Source organism: Marmota monax, unplaced genomic scaffold (assembly GCF_021218885.2).
Source record: "Marmota monax isolate L192 unplaced genomic scaffold, Marmota_monax_Labrador192_F-V1.1 WCK01_AAM20220418_F8-fsc00156, whole genome shotgun sequence".
Taxonomy (NCBI): Eukaryota; Metazoa; Chordata; class Mammalia; order Rodentia; family Sciuridae; genus Marmota; species Marmota monax.
Window position 1 is genome coordinate 3,271,842 of NW_026694013.1, and position 14,777 is coordinate 3,286,618.

Sequence of the window (14,777 nt, forward strand, 5' to 3'; positions counted from 1 at the left end):
TGAGCGTGCTAACACAAGTTTCTTTCTCTTCTTACATGAATGCTGTATTTGGGGCTTCACCTTCATGACTTCATTTAACTTTAATAACCTCCCTCTCAAAGTCCTGACATCCAAATACCATTAGTATATGAATTTGGGAATTAAGTTCACAGTGCATGAACTTTTTGGGGAGTCTTTCAAACCAAAGCAACTATCATTACCTGTTAGAAATACATAAGTATTTATTGGTGAAATTATATAATGTCTAGGATTTGCTTTAATAAAGCAGTTTTTCACCCAGAGGTATCTTAATAACTTTTTTTCAAAGTCCTTAAAAAAGTACAGAGGAGGTTCTCTGTTATCTCTTCTGCCAGTAGACAGAACTATGTAAAGTTCCTAGAGAACCAGAAAGCAGGAATGGAAATGGAAAGGTGTCTGTGATTTTGTAACAACAGGCTTTTTCACCAGGGAACCATCACAGCTGTTGACCTTCTCTCCTTCCCTTTCTTAATGCACCTAGCTTAGGAGGAACAAGGGGGTCAGTGTGGTTCCAGTGGCAGGAAGGAGGCAAGGATAGGGAGAGCTGGGATCCATCTCACCAGAGCCATTCAGGGCATTCAGCTTTGCAGTTTTAAGATGGTGATCAGGAGGCCTCTTGCAGAAAGTAGCATTTAAGTCAGGGAAACCACAGAGAAAGAGGCGTGGTCGACTGGGAGAAGAGCCCCTCAGCAGAAGCAGCAGCCCATGCTCTTTCCCCACCAACTCTCTAACCTCTATGCTTCCTTACTTTTCTTCATAGCACTTGACACCATCGCACATATACTGTATTTTACTTAGGTTTTTCTGAACCTCCTCATAAGACTGAATGCTGAAACAGGAATGATTTCCTTTTTGTTCACTTCTTTATCCCTGGCACCAGGGTGTGGTGTGTGGTAGGCATCTTGTGGGGTGTGGGGTGTGGTAGGCACCTTGCTGAATGTGTGTTATGCTAATCTTGTATACTATAGCTCTCCCACAAAGCAGGGCTGTAGGGCTGTGTGTGACATATGTGTGATGGAGACTTAGGGTCTGCACTGAATAGAAAAAGCAGCTTAAGGCCAGGGAGTTTATTGGCTGAATCCTCAAAGCCTGCTATATACAACTCACTTCCTGTACTTACAGACATTCATGCACGCATACACGTGTGGATATGAGTGTGATTTTGTGATGTAAGAAGGGAGGCTTCTCCCCTCTGTGTGGATTAGCCTTTCATGTCCTTTAGAATCTTAACAGTCCTTTGTGAGTGCACAGTTCAACCAGCTCACATTTGGCAGGGGAGTTTTCTCAGAGAGGTTGCCCTGTTTAATCCCTACCAGAAAAAGAGCAGACACATCATTCCTCGACTATTTCAACTGATCCTCCTGTTGGCAGACACTGTACCAGCCTTGCTGCCAGCATGTGATCTGAGGTCATGGTTTGGTTACAGGTTCATGAACTGGAAGGTGAACTGGAGGGCCAGCTCCATCACAATGAGGAGACCTACAGGGAAGCTCACAGACTGGAGCAGTGCATCAGAGAGCTGACCTATCAGGTAGTGCAGAGAACCATTCCCTGTGTATATAGTTGGGCTGGACCTTGCAGAAGTGTGCTCCTTCCAGGCTGAAAAATCCTCCTGGGACCCCTGCAGTTTTCTCTGAATCTTTGATCTCCCTCAGCAGCACTGACTCACCTCCCAGGGCTCTGTTCCTATCTGTTCTTATGATTTTAGGTCGATGCTTCTACAGAGCTTGCAGGGATGGGAGCGGTAAGTTACAATTAGAAGTGAAATCTATTTATGCCATCCTTATTTTTTCACACATAGTGTTTGCAGCACTTTCACAAGCGTGCCTTCCTGTGAGAGGCTGAGTGAGAACAACATGTAAATGAAGTGACTGGTAAAGGCTTGAATGACCACCCAGCCAGCAGATTAAATGGGATGCTAATTGAAGCAGGGGACATTTCCATTCCTGTTTTGCACAAACACTCAAGGCCGCTGAGGACTCTATTGCTAATGCCAGTTGGTAACAGCAAATACTATAGAAAGGCCTAAGGCTTTCTGAATCTCACCTATTGACTAACATTGGTCTCAAGCAAAAAATTGAAATGATGTGGGAACACTTCTTATAAGTTCTTAATGGAAGGAGTGGTATAATCCTCATCCTCACTCTTGCCTGTGCCGCCTGTCGCTTTTCTTGCTAGTGCAATACCTAGATGGCGCTCTGTGGTCCACACTCTAAAGCCCAGCAGCCTCCTGGTACACAGCGTGTGCACATACTTCAGTTGTTGAACACAGATGCCAAAAATTACTTTCTAGTCTTCTCACAGTGAACAAATACAGCTTATTGCATTGAAAAGTGGAATATTTCATCTTAGGGGCCCACTTTCACAGCTCCTCTGACAGTACTAACACAGGATCTGTGGGTCTTGGTTCTGATTCCTGAGACTGAGTTGTTAGAAACGTCAAAGTCTTCCTCCCTTGCAGCAGGAAGCACAGTGTTGATAAGAAAGCGGAGCACTTCAGACATATCATCTTGGGCTAATTAAGATGAAATGAGCTACTCAAACAGCTCTTATTACTGAATAAGTGGTTCTTTTTATGAGATGCATTTGTCTGACACTTCTTTAAACAATGTGAGGTATATCAAAGCCAATGAAGAGTGAGCCTATGATATGTGTAGTTAAGAAAGTAAACAGCTTGGGAACATGAAAGTTTGCTAATCTAGTCTTCCCTAGAGCAGGGTGGGGGAAGCCACCCATGTTGATGAGGTCAAATAATGCAACTTGTTAGTAATGTTTGGGTTTTGTTTTTATTTCCCCATTGATTATTCTTATTTTCATCTTTAAACAATTCCATTATGGAACAAAACACCAAAGCTATAATTTTTTGGTTTTCATTGTCCCAAGGAATGTAATCTTATTCTATTGTGTTGTTTTTGTTCCTTCATTGCAATAATCTCAGTGTTTCTCATATATTAGTTTGGAGGTGCATTTCTTAATTTCTTCCAAGTGTCTGCACAATGTTGAGAGTGGATCCAGTCAATTATGCAAATGAGTGGGTTCCACCATCAAATCCAATAATACCTACTGAGCCCTGACTTCATGCAAGATATTGGGCTAGACCCCGCGATTTGAAAGAGACACTAGCAGGCTCTCCACATTTCTTGATATCCATATCTTGTTCATAAACATTCAAGGTTGGTACTTTGTCAATTCATTTCATCTTTATTAAACATCAAAATGCCCATCAGAATGAGGCATGATGTTTTGTAATAGCCCATTAATAGGTACACATTCAAAAATGTCCCTCTCAAATGTCCCTCCTGGTAAAATCCTCTGGGGAGATTTTATAACCATGTACTGAATAGGGAATCAAGTGTAACTTTATTCCATAATGGTGCTATGGTTTTCCCCACTGTACCCTTATCTTTTCCTTTCTGTTCTTCTGCCATTTGGAAACAATGCTAGAAAGCTAGTGCTTCAAAAGATGTTCGATAAAGCAAAACATGAGATGAGAAACTGTAACTGTTGTAGAAGGTAAAGACAATTTCCCTGCCCCTCACTCTCTGTATCAATTTTACCTTTTACTACCTCTAACATTCAGGAACCTATGTGTAGCTATTCCTTAATCCTTACACACATATAGAACAAAAAAAGGACTTTGTGGCCTCAGTGTCAATGCTATGGCAGATCCAAAGAGGCTGTAGTTAGAGGTTGCACTTTTCACAGCTGAGTGGTCACAGCTTTTCTGGAAGGGACATCCAATACACAGTTATGGCCACCATAGTTATTTATTGGCTTAGAGCCATGATGTGAGTCTGGGTCTAACATCAAAGGCTTTGCCTTCCCAAGTGGGAGGAGCATCATTAACATCAGCAACTACTTTAATTCACCTCTCTTATATGTGGCCTCATTATCACCTCTCTCTCCCCAGAATTGTTATTATCAATTAACCCCATGTTGATTTTAGAGTTTACTGTAAACACAATTCTGTGAATCTTTAAATTTCATAAAATATATTTTACTTAAAACATGGTCTTTTCTCAGCTCCTCAACCAGGTTGATTCCTATGTATTCATCTTTGCCTCAGTAAGCTTCAAATGAGTAATTTTCTACTGTCAGATTCCAGGTGATGCAAACAGCTTGGCTAAAATCATAGAGAAGGGCATAAGCAGGAGCTGTGGGAAAATAGGGAGCAATGAGCCTGTTGCAGTGGGAGGGTTTGGGGGGATAGGGGAAAGTAAGTGTGGAACCAAAGGAGTTGATAATTGATAAAAGAAGTAAAATGCTGTGGCTTGAATCTTGAACATACCCTCATATGCTCAAGTGTTGAAGGCATAGTCTCCAAGACATGGTGCTATTATTGGGAGATAATAGGACCTTGAAGAGGAACGGCCTAAGGTAAGAAAGTCCTGTCATTTGGGGTTTTGCTATTAAAGAAGACATTGGAAGCCTCTTTGTTTCCCAGCTACCAGGCAGTGAACAGCTTCCTCCCCCACTCCCACCATGATGCATTCACTGCCTTGCCACAGGCTTCCAAAGCAACCAATAATTGAAACCTCTGAAGCTGTGGGTAAAACGTCTTTCCTCTTTTAAGTTGTTTATCTTAGGTATTTTGTCACAGCAATGGCAAACTAACTTACACATGAGGGAAGCTGAGAGTGCATATAAAGTTCAACCAGCAAGGTTATAGGGGGTTCTAAAATTCTGCCACCATGTCCAAGGATGCCAGACATAGACTTTGGATTTGATGTTGGCCCTGCTGTGTTTTCATCTTGCTTTTGGTCTGATCCTTGCTTTCCATTCCCCTCTGCCTCCTTCTGGAATAGTTACCCTTTGCCATTGTATCTTGGAAGTCTGTAACTTTATATTTACAGGGGCTCAGAGCTAATGGCTTGCTTCGAGTCTCAGAGGAGACTTTGTACTTAAGCTTTTGAGCAATACTGGAAAGTTAAGATTTGGCAGACTCTTGGGCATTAACTAAATACATTTGATTTGTAAAAGGGGCAGAATCCTATAGTTTGGATCTTGAATGTCCTTCAAAGGCTTGTAAGTAAAAGTCTTGGTTCATGGCCTGTGTTGTTATTGGGAGTTGGTAGAACATTTAACAAGTGGAGCATTGTAGAAGAAAGTCTAGTTACTGAGGCCAAACCCTTCCTCTCCGTTTTGCTTCTGGCAGCCATGAGGTGAACAATTTCTCTACCATGTGCTCGTACTCTGATGTACTGGCTCACGATAGACCCAAAAGCAACAGGCCAACTGACCATGGACTGAAATCTCCAAAACTGTGAGCAAAAATAAACCTTTCCTCTTTTTAAGTTGAGTATCTTAGGATTTGGTCACAGAAACAAACACATGAAGCCAGTACCAAAAATGTAAGCAACAGGGGTAGATATTAAGTTTATTTCTCAATCCTCAGTAGATTGGGATATTTTCTTCCTTTGGAAAGTTCAACTGCTCTGAAATAGAAACACTCCAGTTAAGGGGGAATTGGAGATATGAAGGTGGTAGGGAGGATGAAGAGTCCTGTCCACCTGCCTGCCTCTCCCCTGCTTTTTCAGAATACCAAAGACTCCATGTAGCATAGTAAGACACGGCCTCCCCAGCTGTCCTTTCTGTAACCCAACCATGGACTGTACCTGAGGCAATGAGACTAAGCACACTAAGGTCCCCACATCGTATGCAGTTTTCCTATCTCTGTTGATACCCATGCCAGAATCCAGAAAATTTACCTTTCCTATAGTTTCATTTTTCAAACCTATGGGTTAATTACAAAGTTCAAGGAATGAGTTGTTTTGATTGGAGTGTTATTGATTTTCCATTTTGCATATGTGGTCTTTTTAATAATGCACTTCATTCCTATTGAGAAACTCAGGCACCCGTAGCTTGGTTGGAATGGAGAGGCTGAACACTATATTGAATGTAATGGCTTTAACTTCCACTTCAGCAAAGCCTGGGGGTGTTGTGGGTGGATCAAGAGGAATGGCTCTGTCGTTGCTCAGAGCTGAGTTTAATTTCTCAAAAATCGGGGTGAGTAGTTAAGTCCAAAACAACTCTCAGATGGTGGTTTTTAATAAAATTTCCCCACATGAGGCTATTCCCAGTATAGACTGCCAAATCTTCCAAATTACCTTCAAGTACAATCCTATACATTTTAGGCAGAGGAAGACAAGAAAATTGAGCAAGATGCAGACTCTGACGGATAAACTTCAGCTCAAAGTGCAAAATTTCAAGCAACAACAAGAGGCGGTGGTAAGTGCCTGGCACAATTGCAGCCTCATGAATTTCCCAGCCATTGCTTTTGGTTAGTGGAGATTGATGACTCCAGGCTTGCAGAATAACTTGTCAGAGAGGGCCAGCTGAGGTTAATGTCTGCCCATTCTGGTCTTTCTTAATTTAGGCCTATCATCCCTAGAAAACATTTGTGCTGTTTTGGAAAGCCAGAGCAGGCTCCCTCAACCTTGTGGTTATACCCACACATGGACTATAAGAGATGAGAGAAGTAATAGCAGGGTATTGTGCAGGGATGACCAATTTTGGGCAGGATTGTCACCCTGGGGCTTCCCAAATCCCCACACTTTGGATGAGCATAAACACAACAGTTCACGATACTTTTTCCTGATAAGCCTGGACATGGCTGTGGACCAAACCGCCATCTTTGAAATGTATCTGCAGCTCCATGGAATGTAATTGGTAAGTGCCATATATTTTTTTAATGTTTTATGTTTTTAATAGTACATGCAGTTATATATAATAGTTTCATTCTGACAATCATATGCATAGACCATGATTTGTTCCATTTTCAGTCCCTAGTACTTCCTTTCTCCCTCCTCCGTTTTGTTTCTCTACTGGTCTTCTATTGTTTTATAATTGGTGCTTTATTGATATAAATTAAGATGGAATTCACTGTGGTATATCCATATATGTATGTAGCATAATTTGATAAATTTCATTCTTCAGTTCCTCACATTTCCCTTCCCTCTTGATCTCCCCTTTATTTTCATGGTTCTTCCCCCACTTATTTTGCCCTAGCTTCTACATATGAGAGAAAACATTTGACTTTGAATCTGGTAGGTTCTCCATCTCTATTCATTTACCGGCAAGTGTCATTATTTCATTCTTTATGGCTAAGTAAAACTCCATTGTGTATCTATACAAAAATTTTTTGTTTATCTATTGATGGATACCTGAGCTGGCTCCATAATTTAGCTATTGTGCTGCTATAAACATTAATATGCCTGTATCACTATTCCATGCTGATTTTAGTTCTTTGGGATAAATACCAAGGAGTGGAATAGTTGGATCCATTTCTAGTCTTTTGAGAAATCTCCATACTACTTTCCAAAGTGGTTGTACTTTGCAGTCCCACCAACAATATAAGGGTGTTCCTTTTCCCTTAAATCCTCTTCAGAATTTTGGTTTTCTTGATGATTGTTATTCTAAGTGGCATGAGATGAAATCTGTTTTGATCCTTGTTTACCTGATTGATAGTTGGCCATTTGTGTTTTTTAGGTGTTAAGTTGTTTGAGTTCTTTAGAGAGTCTGGATATTAATCCCCTGCTGAAGGAGTAGGTTATGCCTAATATTTAATAAGGCGTTTTAAATTAATTGATTTGGGCTAAAATAACACTGTCTTAAAATTACCTGTTGATTCATAACTTGACCCAAAGGCAGAACACAATCTTGAACTGACTTATAAATAACTATTTGCTGTAGCACATAGCAAGTCTATGAAAGCTCTACTACTTGCAATTAATGGAAAGTGCCCAAGGGGTTCTGAATTTCCAGGGAATAGCAGCTATGAAAGTGGATCTTGTACCTGCTACAAAGTCTGAATTTCTATATATCACACCCAAATTCATTCAATACTCAGAAGGTGATTTTTCACCTTTTCCTTGTCAGAGCAGAAGAAACTATTCAGGGATGGGGATTTTTGTATTTTTTATTTTCATATGAGGCACAAGCCAATCAATGAGCTCATGTTGCTTATACTTGGAAAGCTAATCAAGTGAAGGAAAGGGCAGAGACAGCAGAATCTCAAGTCAATAAACTGAAGATTAAAGCAAATGTGTTTAGGAAAAAAAAGTACAGCAGATATTCAACTCTGGTGTAACTTACAGCATGTCAGGTTAGGTCTCACTTCATTGCTTTATTTTTTTAAGTAAAGTTCAAATAAAATCTTCCTATGTTCACAAAAATTCTTTTTGGCTAGATAATAGGATGTGCTTCCCACTTCCCTATTTATAGTTCAAAGTTATTAATTGCAGGTTAACTTCAGGTTCTAAGTGCCAGGCTGGGCCCTCAAGTCATTCAAGTAGAATATCCAGGACTCCATGGAACAAAGACTTGAAAAGCATTAAAGGATATGCTGAAAATTAATTGAATACTTTTCATGGTAGACAAGTGCGTGACTTTGTATCACATCAACACAGAGACCGGGGAAGATGTTTAAAACTGAGGGAATGCAGGAGGCAAGATACTCTTTCTATTCCTAAAATTATCCCCAAACAGAGAAGGATCTTTCTGCACCTTTGTGGTTCATGAAATGACTGTTCTGATCCAGTGGTAGAAGCCAGTACCCTAATTTTATGGGAAATGTGGCTCAGTGCAAAAGAAACCTTGAACTAAATGTTCAGAAGGAAGCTTCAGCTTTTTGAGATTTTCCCAGGAACATAATTTTTAAATGAGGTCTGACTTTAGAAGTGAGTTAAGAGATTGGATAATGTGATAGTAGATCCCCTTCACAGAATGCCTGTAAAGCATTTAGCACAGTTTCCAGCTCAGACAGGCACCATCTTTCATTTTAATAATTTGGTGCATCCTGTACTATTTATTTCTGATAAATGATTTACTACTAGTAGCCCTACAAGATGAATTGATAAGGTTAGCAACAAAAAATACCACCTTAAGGGAGGTCAAATGGATTTCTTGAAGGAGGGACTAAAAGTTTGTTGCTCTAAATATGAGAAGCAGGAGTCATTGCCAACACCAAGATTTCTTATTGATGCCTGAAAAGCTATCATGGATATGTCCTAAATATAGGCTGTAAGTGGCTTGAATGCTGGTCTCAATTTGAGAAGTGTATGGCAATGGATTTAGGGTCTTCTCTGCAGAGCCTGCCCAGCGACCCCATATAATGGAATTGTTCAGGGAGGTGCCTCACAAGTGCTCCAATTTCACTCAGCTGCAAGAGCTTGAAGGGCATCCAAAACGGATGCCATGTATTTGACTTTGTTGCAGTTATTTCTAACAAAGAATGAAGCAAAAAGGGCCTCTGAAAGGCCAGAGATGAATATGAAAAGCTTTCTTGGCAGTGCAATGACTAATTGTTTCTTATTCACAGAAGAAAAGCCTAGAAATCCCTCAACTGATATATACGCATAAGGAAAAGGTTTTCTGATAGAACAGTGTGTCAGGGCTGTGGAGAAAATTGATGATGTGGCTGCAGAATCTTCCTCCTCAGTGGGGAATGGGGACAGAAAACAGTGACCATGCCCTTGGAGTGTATACAGAATGTGTCTGCTTTCTGTAATGCAGATAACTGCCTCAATTACCTGCCTCCTTTTGAAGAGCTGGCTAAGACCTACTTACCTCTGAGAGGACTTGGCATGGTCTGAGCATGTGCTTCACTGGAACTTCATAGAAAATACCAATATTGTTTTTTTAGGTTCATGAAGATTAAGCAATTTCTTCTTATAAAGGAAAAGGAGGGGGCCATTTTATAGCCAAAAACTCATGTTGTTTTCAAGAGGAACATTTACAAGATAATTAGAAAATTGCCAGGTGCAGTGGCACACACCTGTAATTCCAGAAGCTTGGGAAGCTGAGACAGGAGGATCTCGAGTTCAAAGCCAACCTCAGCAATGGTGAGGGGCTAAGCAATTCAGTGAGACCTTGTCTCTAAATAAAAAGAAGATAGGGCTGGGGATGTGGTTCAGTGGTTGAGTGTCCCCAAGTTCAATCCCTGAAACCAAAAAAAAAAAAAAAAAATGAGACTTTGGTCCTTAAAAGCATTTCTTTATGTTAGAAGAGCCAATGAATGCAAGAATTTCTTAAATTCTGATGTTAAAAAGTAAATGAATACTTCTTTTATCCATACTGCTTCTTAATGCATAAAACTTATAGAATGTACTCTTAGAGCAATTAGGCTCCATGGGAATTATGACATGTTAGTAAAATGATTTTTACTGATAACCAACTAGAGTTAGTATGGTGAGTCTTGGGGACCTCCAAAGAGTACCAGTATCTCTAATACTATTTAGGGAAAATGTAGTATTTTAAGCCATTAATGGTGAGAGTTGATAAAATTTTAACAATGTTCTAGATATAACCAATTAGTCACTTTAAACTTAGAGGAAAACATTCCTAATGGACATACATGTAGGCTATATGCCAACATGGATTTTTAACCACTGAGGCAGTGTATCACACAGGAGTTCAGTACAGGATGATATGCAGGCTTTGTACTGTTGCAGTGTGGTTATGTGTGTGTAGCACCAAGACAAACATGGTGCTACGTGTTCACTCAATATTGCAAGCCTGGTTGCCAGTTGTAACAGAATCCAGGTGTGTCAATTCTCAAGTTGGCAGTACCTTTTCCCTAAATAGTATTAGAGATACTGGTATTCTTTGGGGGTACCCAAGACTCACCATACTAAATCTAGTTGGTTATTCTGCTACAACCATTTATGTACAACTAAAGAATAAATAAGAAATTTATTTCTTATGGTTCTATGTAAAACTAGAGCATTTTCAAGTCAATTGCCTTTCTTAGATCCAGGCCCTGGTTTTCCACCTTTTTACTAAAGTGACTCCCTGCTTTTGCCCATTAACAGTGAATCAGATGTCGAATCAACTCCTAGTAATACATTCCTTTTGAGTTCTTGGTGGATACTCACTGTAGCCTCCTGGGCTGACTAAAACAGGTATGTAAATGAATGAGAATTATTTTCTAGGGATTCCTTGCATCTGGACAGTCATAGTAATGTAGATGTGGCGTTCAGTGAATGAAGCTTAAATCAATGGAATACTAGAAGTCTTCCTCTGTATTGTACTGCTGTAATAGAACACCTGTCACTGGCTCATTTATAAAGAACAGAAATTTAATTCTTATGGTTCTAGAGGCTGAGAATTCCAATATCAAGGTGTTTGCATCTGGGTGAGACTTCTTGCTGCATTATTCGAAGGCAGGAGGGCAAAAAAAGGCCAAACTCACTTTACAGCAAACAACTCTTGCAAAACTAACCCATCCCCACAGTCGGAGCAGAATCCTCTCGATCCCATCACCTCTTAGTAGGCCCAACCTCCTATCAGTGTTGCATTAGTCACTGAGTTTCTAATATGTGAACTTTGGGGAACATGTTCAAACTGTAGCACTGGAAGAGAGAATGGTTACGTCTTTGCAGTGGTAGAATTTGTCAGGTCTGATAAATCATTGGGACTACAGTGAAGAAAGGCCAGACAACATCACTGGATATTAAGGATGCTTGTCACAGTCTGTCTTCATTTTCTGTACTAGTTGGCTGTTCACAAAGGGACTAGAACCAATAAAATGGACTATAAATATCTGTTGTTTCAAGTCAAAATAACAATTTTTATCTTATTTAATGATAGTGGTTTATTACGGGGAAGGGGATAAGGAACTTTAAGCTATTACTTGCATCTATAATCAGATAGTTAGCTACAAAGTCGGAAACATTTTATATCAATTTTAATTTCCTTGCCTGATGTTTTTGAGTTTTTAAATAGTGTAAAAGCCAGTTTAGTCCACTTTTGTACCGAATTTAAATTCTGATTAGTGGAATATACAAATAATAAAATGTATGCAATAAAAAAGAAATATATAGCCAAACTAATTGGTAAGTGAATTTTCAGTTGCTAAGGAACCTATAAGTGGCTGCAAAATAGTAGTAAATCAGGCCAAAAACTATGGTTTGCTGCTTTCTATTTTGTCTGTGTCTCTTTCCACTTCAATATAATTCCATGTTTCATATTTTTATAAGAAACAGTACATTGAAGTACCCTCAGATATATGGTGCCATTTGATATTACCTCTGAAAATAATAGACTAGAAGAGCCCATTTAATTATAGTCATCGAGAAAAGCCCAATTGTGTTTGTCTGCTGTATTATCCTGCAATTCCCCCTTGCCATTTTTAACCCTTAGATGATATGTGTATTAGTCAAAACTTCAAATTCCTTCATAGAGCAGCATCTTTATACTATCAATTTGATAATTCAGAAGAAAATGGTAAGGTATCATTTTCTTCTGAATTAACATCTCTGATCAGTAGAGGCACAACATAATTCTACAGGGAAAAAAAAATCTTTGTAAACATTCAAATTCTCCCTTATGCCTATCTCAAAATAATTAGGAGAATCGCCCCTGTTATGTAGATTTTAATGTCTTCAACAAACATTAAAAATAGTGTGGAAAGATGCAATTGAATATGAATCAGAAAATATATTCTTTGACAAATTGATGGAAGAGAAATAAATCATACAATTCATCTTTAAAAAAAATAGTGTGGAAAGATGTGCACCTGACATATCTTTATATCAAAACTGTCATTGAGTAATACGCTGTACCCCTCTCATAATTTGGGCCTAATTCAATCACAAGTATCATTATACTAGGTCAGGGGTTGCATTGGCTGACAAGCCAGACACCTGTGACCTACTATCTATTCTTCTGGCCAGCTACAGGACAAGAGTAACAAAGGGACCACAGGGCCAGAACTGGCAAAACTCTTGTCACCCTGACAATGCCCTCCATAATGTTTTCTCTCTAACCTGAATTATATAACCCCACTGAAGTTAGAGATCAACCTGAGGAACACATGGAAAGGACATGGGATCTAGCTCAACCTCCCAGGACACCCAGAACCATCTGAGGTGGGTGATGGACTGAGGGAGAACTTCTGGGTGTCTAGAACTGCCCCTAGTTAGATGGGCGATCTCAGGTGGTGACATAAATCTGTTTCACACACATACCTAGCACTGCAGAGAACTTCCTGGATTCCCGTCTCCTGGGATGTGGAGATGAACTAGATCTCAGTTTTGTCTAGTTCCTTTCCAGCTCAAATTCTATTCATTAATGCAAAGAATCTCTTGGCCACGGTGTCTTGAGGTATCATGTTAAATTATTGTATGGCAAGTTTGTTACATGAGATTTAAAAGAAAAAAAAATTTAACTTAGCCAGAATTGTTCCAAAGATTTTTTTTTTTTTTTTTAAGCACCAACTATAGAATATGCTCAGGTGACAACAAATTCCAGAGACTGAAGAAAGTACCTGGATGAGGTCTGATGATGGGGAACTCATGGTCTGATCACTCCAAGGACAACTTTTTAAAGCTTTGTCATTTCTTGATAGCTATTTTTCAGTGCAGGATGACCAGATCATTCCATTTATTTTTATGCCAACTTAAATTTAGTTTTGAAAAAAAATACCTGTGATTTTTCAATTCAATCAGTTCCCTCCCTTATTAGTCACCTAAAATAGTAGAAAAACTAGAAATAATAGCAGTGTGCCACAGCAAAAATGCTTGTATATAGCTTGGCATGGCTCTGATCATTTACGCAGAGTAAATTTTTTAAAGTAGAATAGTTAGGAGCCTTTGATAAATTTTAGAATGATTCTTCAGAAGATTAAGATCCATGTACATGCCCAGCAGCAGTGTGTGTTTTCATGTCATCTTTAATACTCAGGACATGGAACACCCAGGGACGCATAGTCTCCACATTACCTGTGTTGCCAGTGGTGCATCTTCTCAATTTATGGCAAATTATTCCTATTGTATTTGGAAAAATCACCAGTAACATAAGCACATATTATCCAGGAAGCTGTTCCTTGGCTTGGTTCTAAATAAAACAAAGACTGAACTGCATGAAAAATTCCCAAATAAGAAATGTGGGTAGGTGGGAGGGGGTAGAGCATATTTACTATTTTAAAAACTACTTCACTTTTGTACTCCAGAGAGGAGGCAGAATTTAAAAAAAAAAAAAATGGATAATAAAAAGGCCCTTCAGATCAAGCTAAGAGTCTAAGCTGGACAGGAGAGTTTCCCATGACCATTAGTATTTCCATTTCAGTGTCTAATATGGAAAATTTACAGACACTGATATTAACCAGTTTGGGTGGAGTTTATAAGAGTCTGAAAACTTGAGAAGCAATGAGTCAATGATGCATTTTAAGTTTCTGTTGTCTAATAAGGGAATTAGTACTTTTTCTTTTTAATCACAGTAGGATAACTGACTGAAAACTAGCCTCAGCCCAGAATTCTCCTTCAACCATGAGGGAAAGATGCAGTTCACCCTTGTCTTGGGGAAGACAGCATCCTAGTGGAACTGTGTAAGTTCAAGGTGATGAGAGAAGCAACAGATGATCACTGGGTTAATAGTTCTTGGATCTCCTCAGGAAAACCAGAGGAGCCTGAACTTCAACATCCTTTTGTGGACTAGAATTGTAATAGGCATTGAAGGAGAAATTCCTGAAGGCAGACATTTGAAGGCAGAGATTATACTAGAGTCAGAACCCAGCTAATCTTGTATCTATCTATGTTCTACCAAAGAGTGAGGAGTTAAGCATTAGAGCACAAAGGTTAATTCAGGGTGGAAAAATGTTTATGGGCTGTTCATTAAAATGAATATCTCTAGTTACATAACATTAATTTTTATGAACATATTTAATAAATGGTTTATAGCCAATAAAACAATCTCTACCTATTCTATTTGTGTCATTCTGAAATTAAATACTGTAGTAAAGGAAAGATTAAGTAGAGATT

General features: G+C 39.2%; 1 protein-coding gene across 1 annotated transcript in view; it reads left to right on the plus strand.

Annotated features, from left to right (window-relative positions):
* Window positions 1–6,200, plus strand: part of Myh15 (myosin heavy chain 15) — a 161,136-nt gene extending 154,936 nt beyond the window's left edge. Inside the window, 3 exon segments of the mRNA XM_058585464.1 lie at window positions 1,445–1,549; window positions 1,727–1,762; window positions 6,153–6,200. Coding sequence (XP_058441447.1) covers window positions 1,445–1,549; window positions 1,727–1,762; window positions 6,153–6,200 — 189 coding nt within the window.
* The last annotated feature ends 8,577 nt before the right edge of the window (window positions 6,201–14,777 follow it).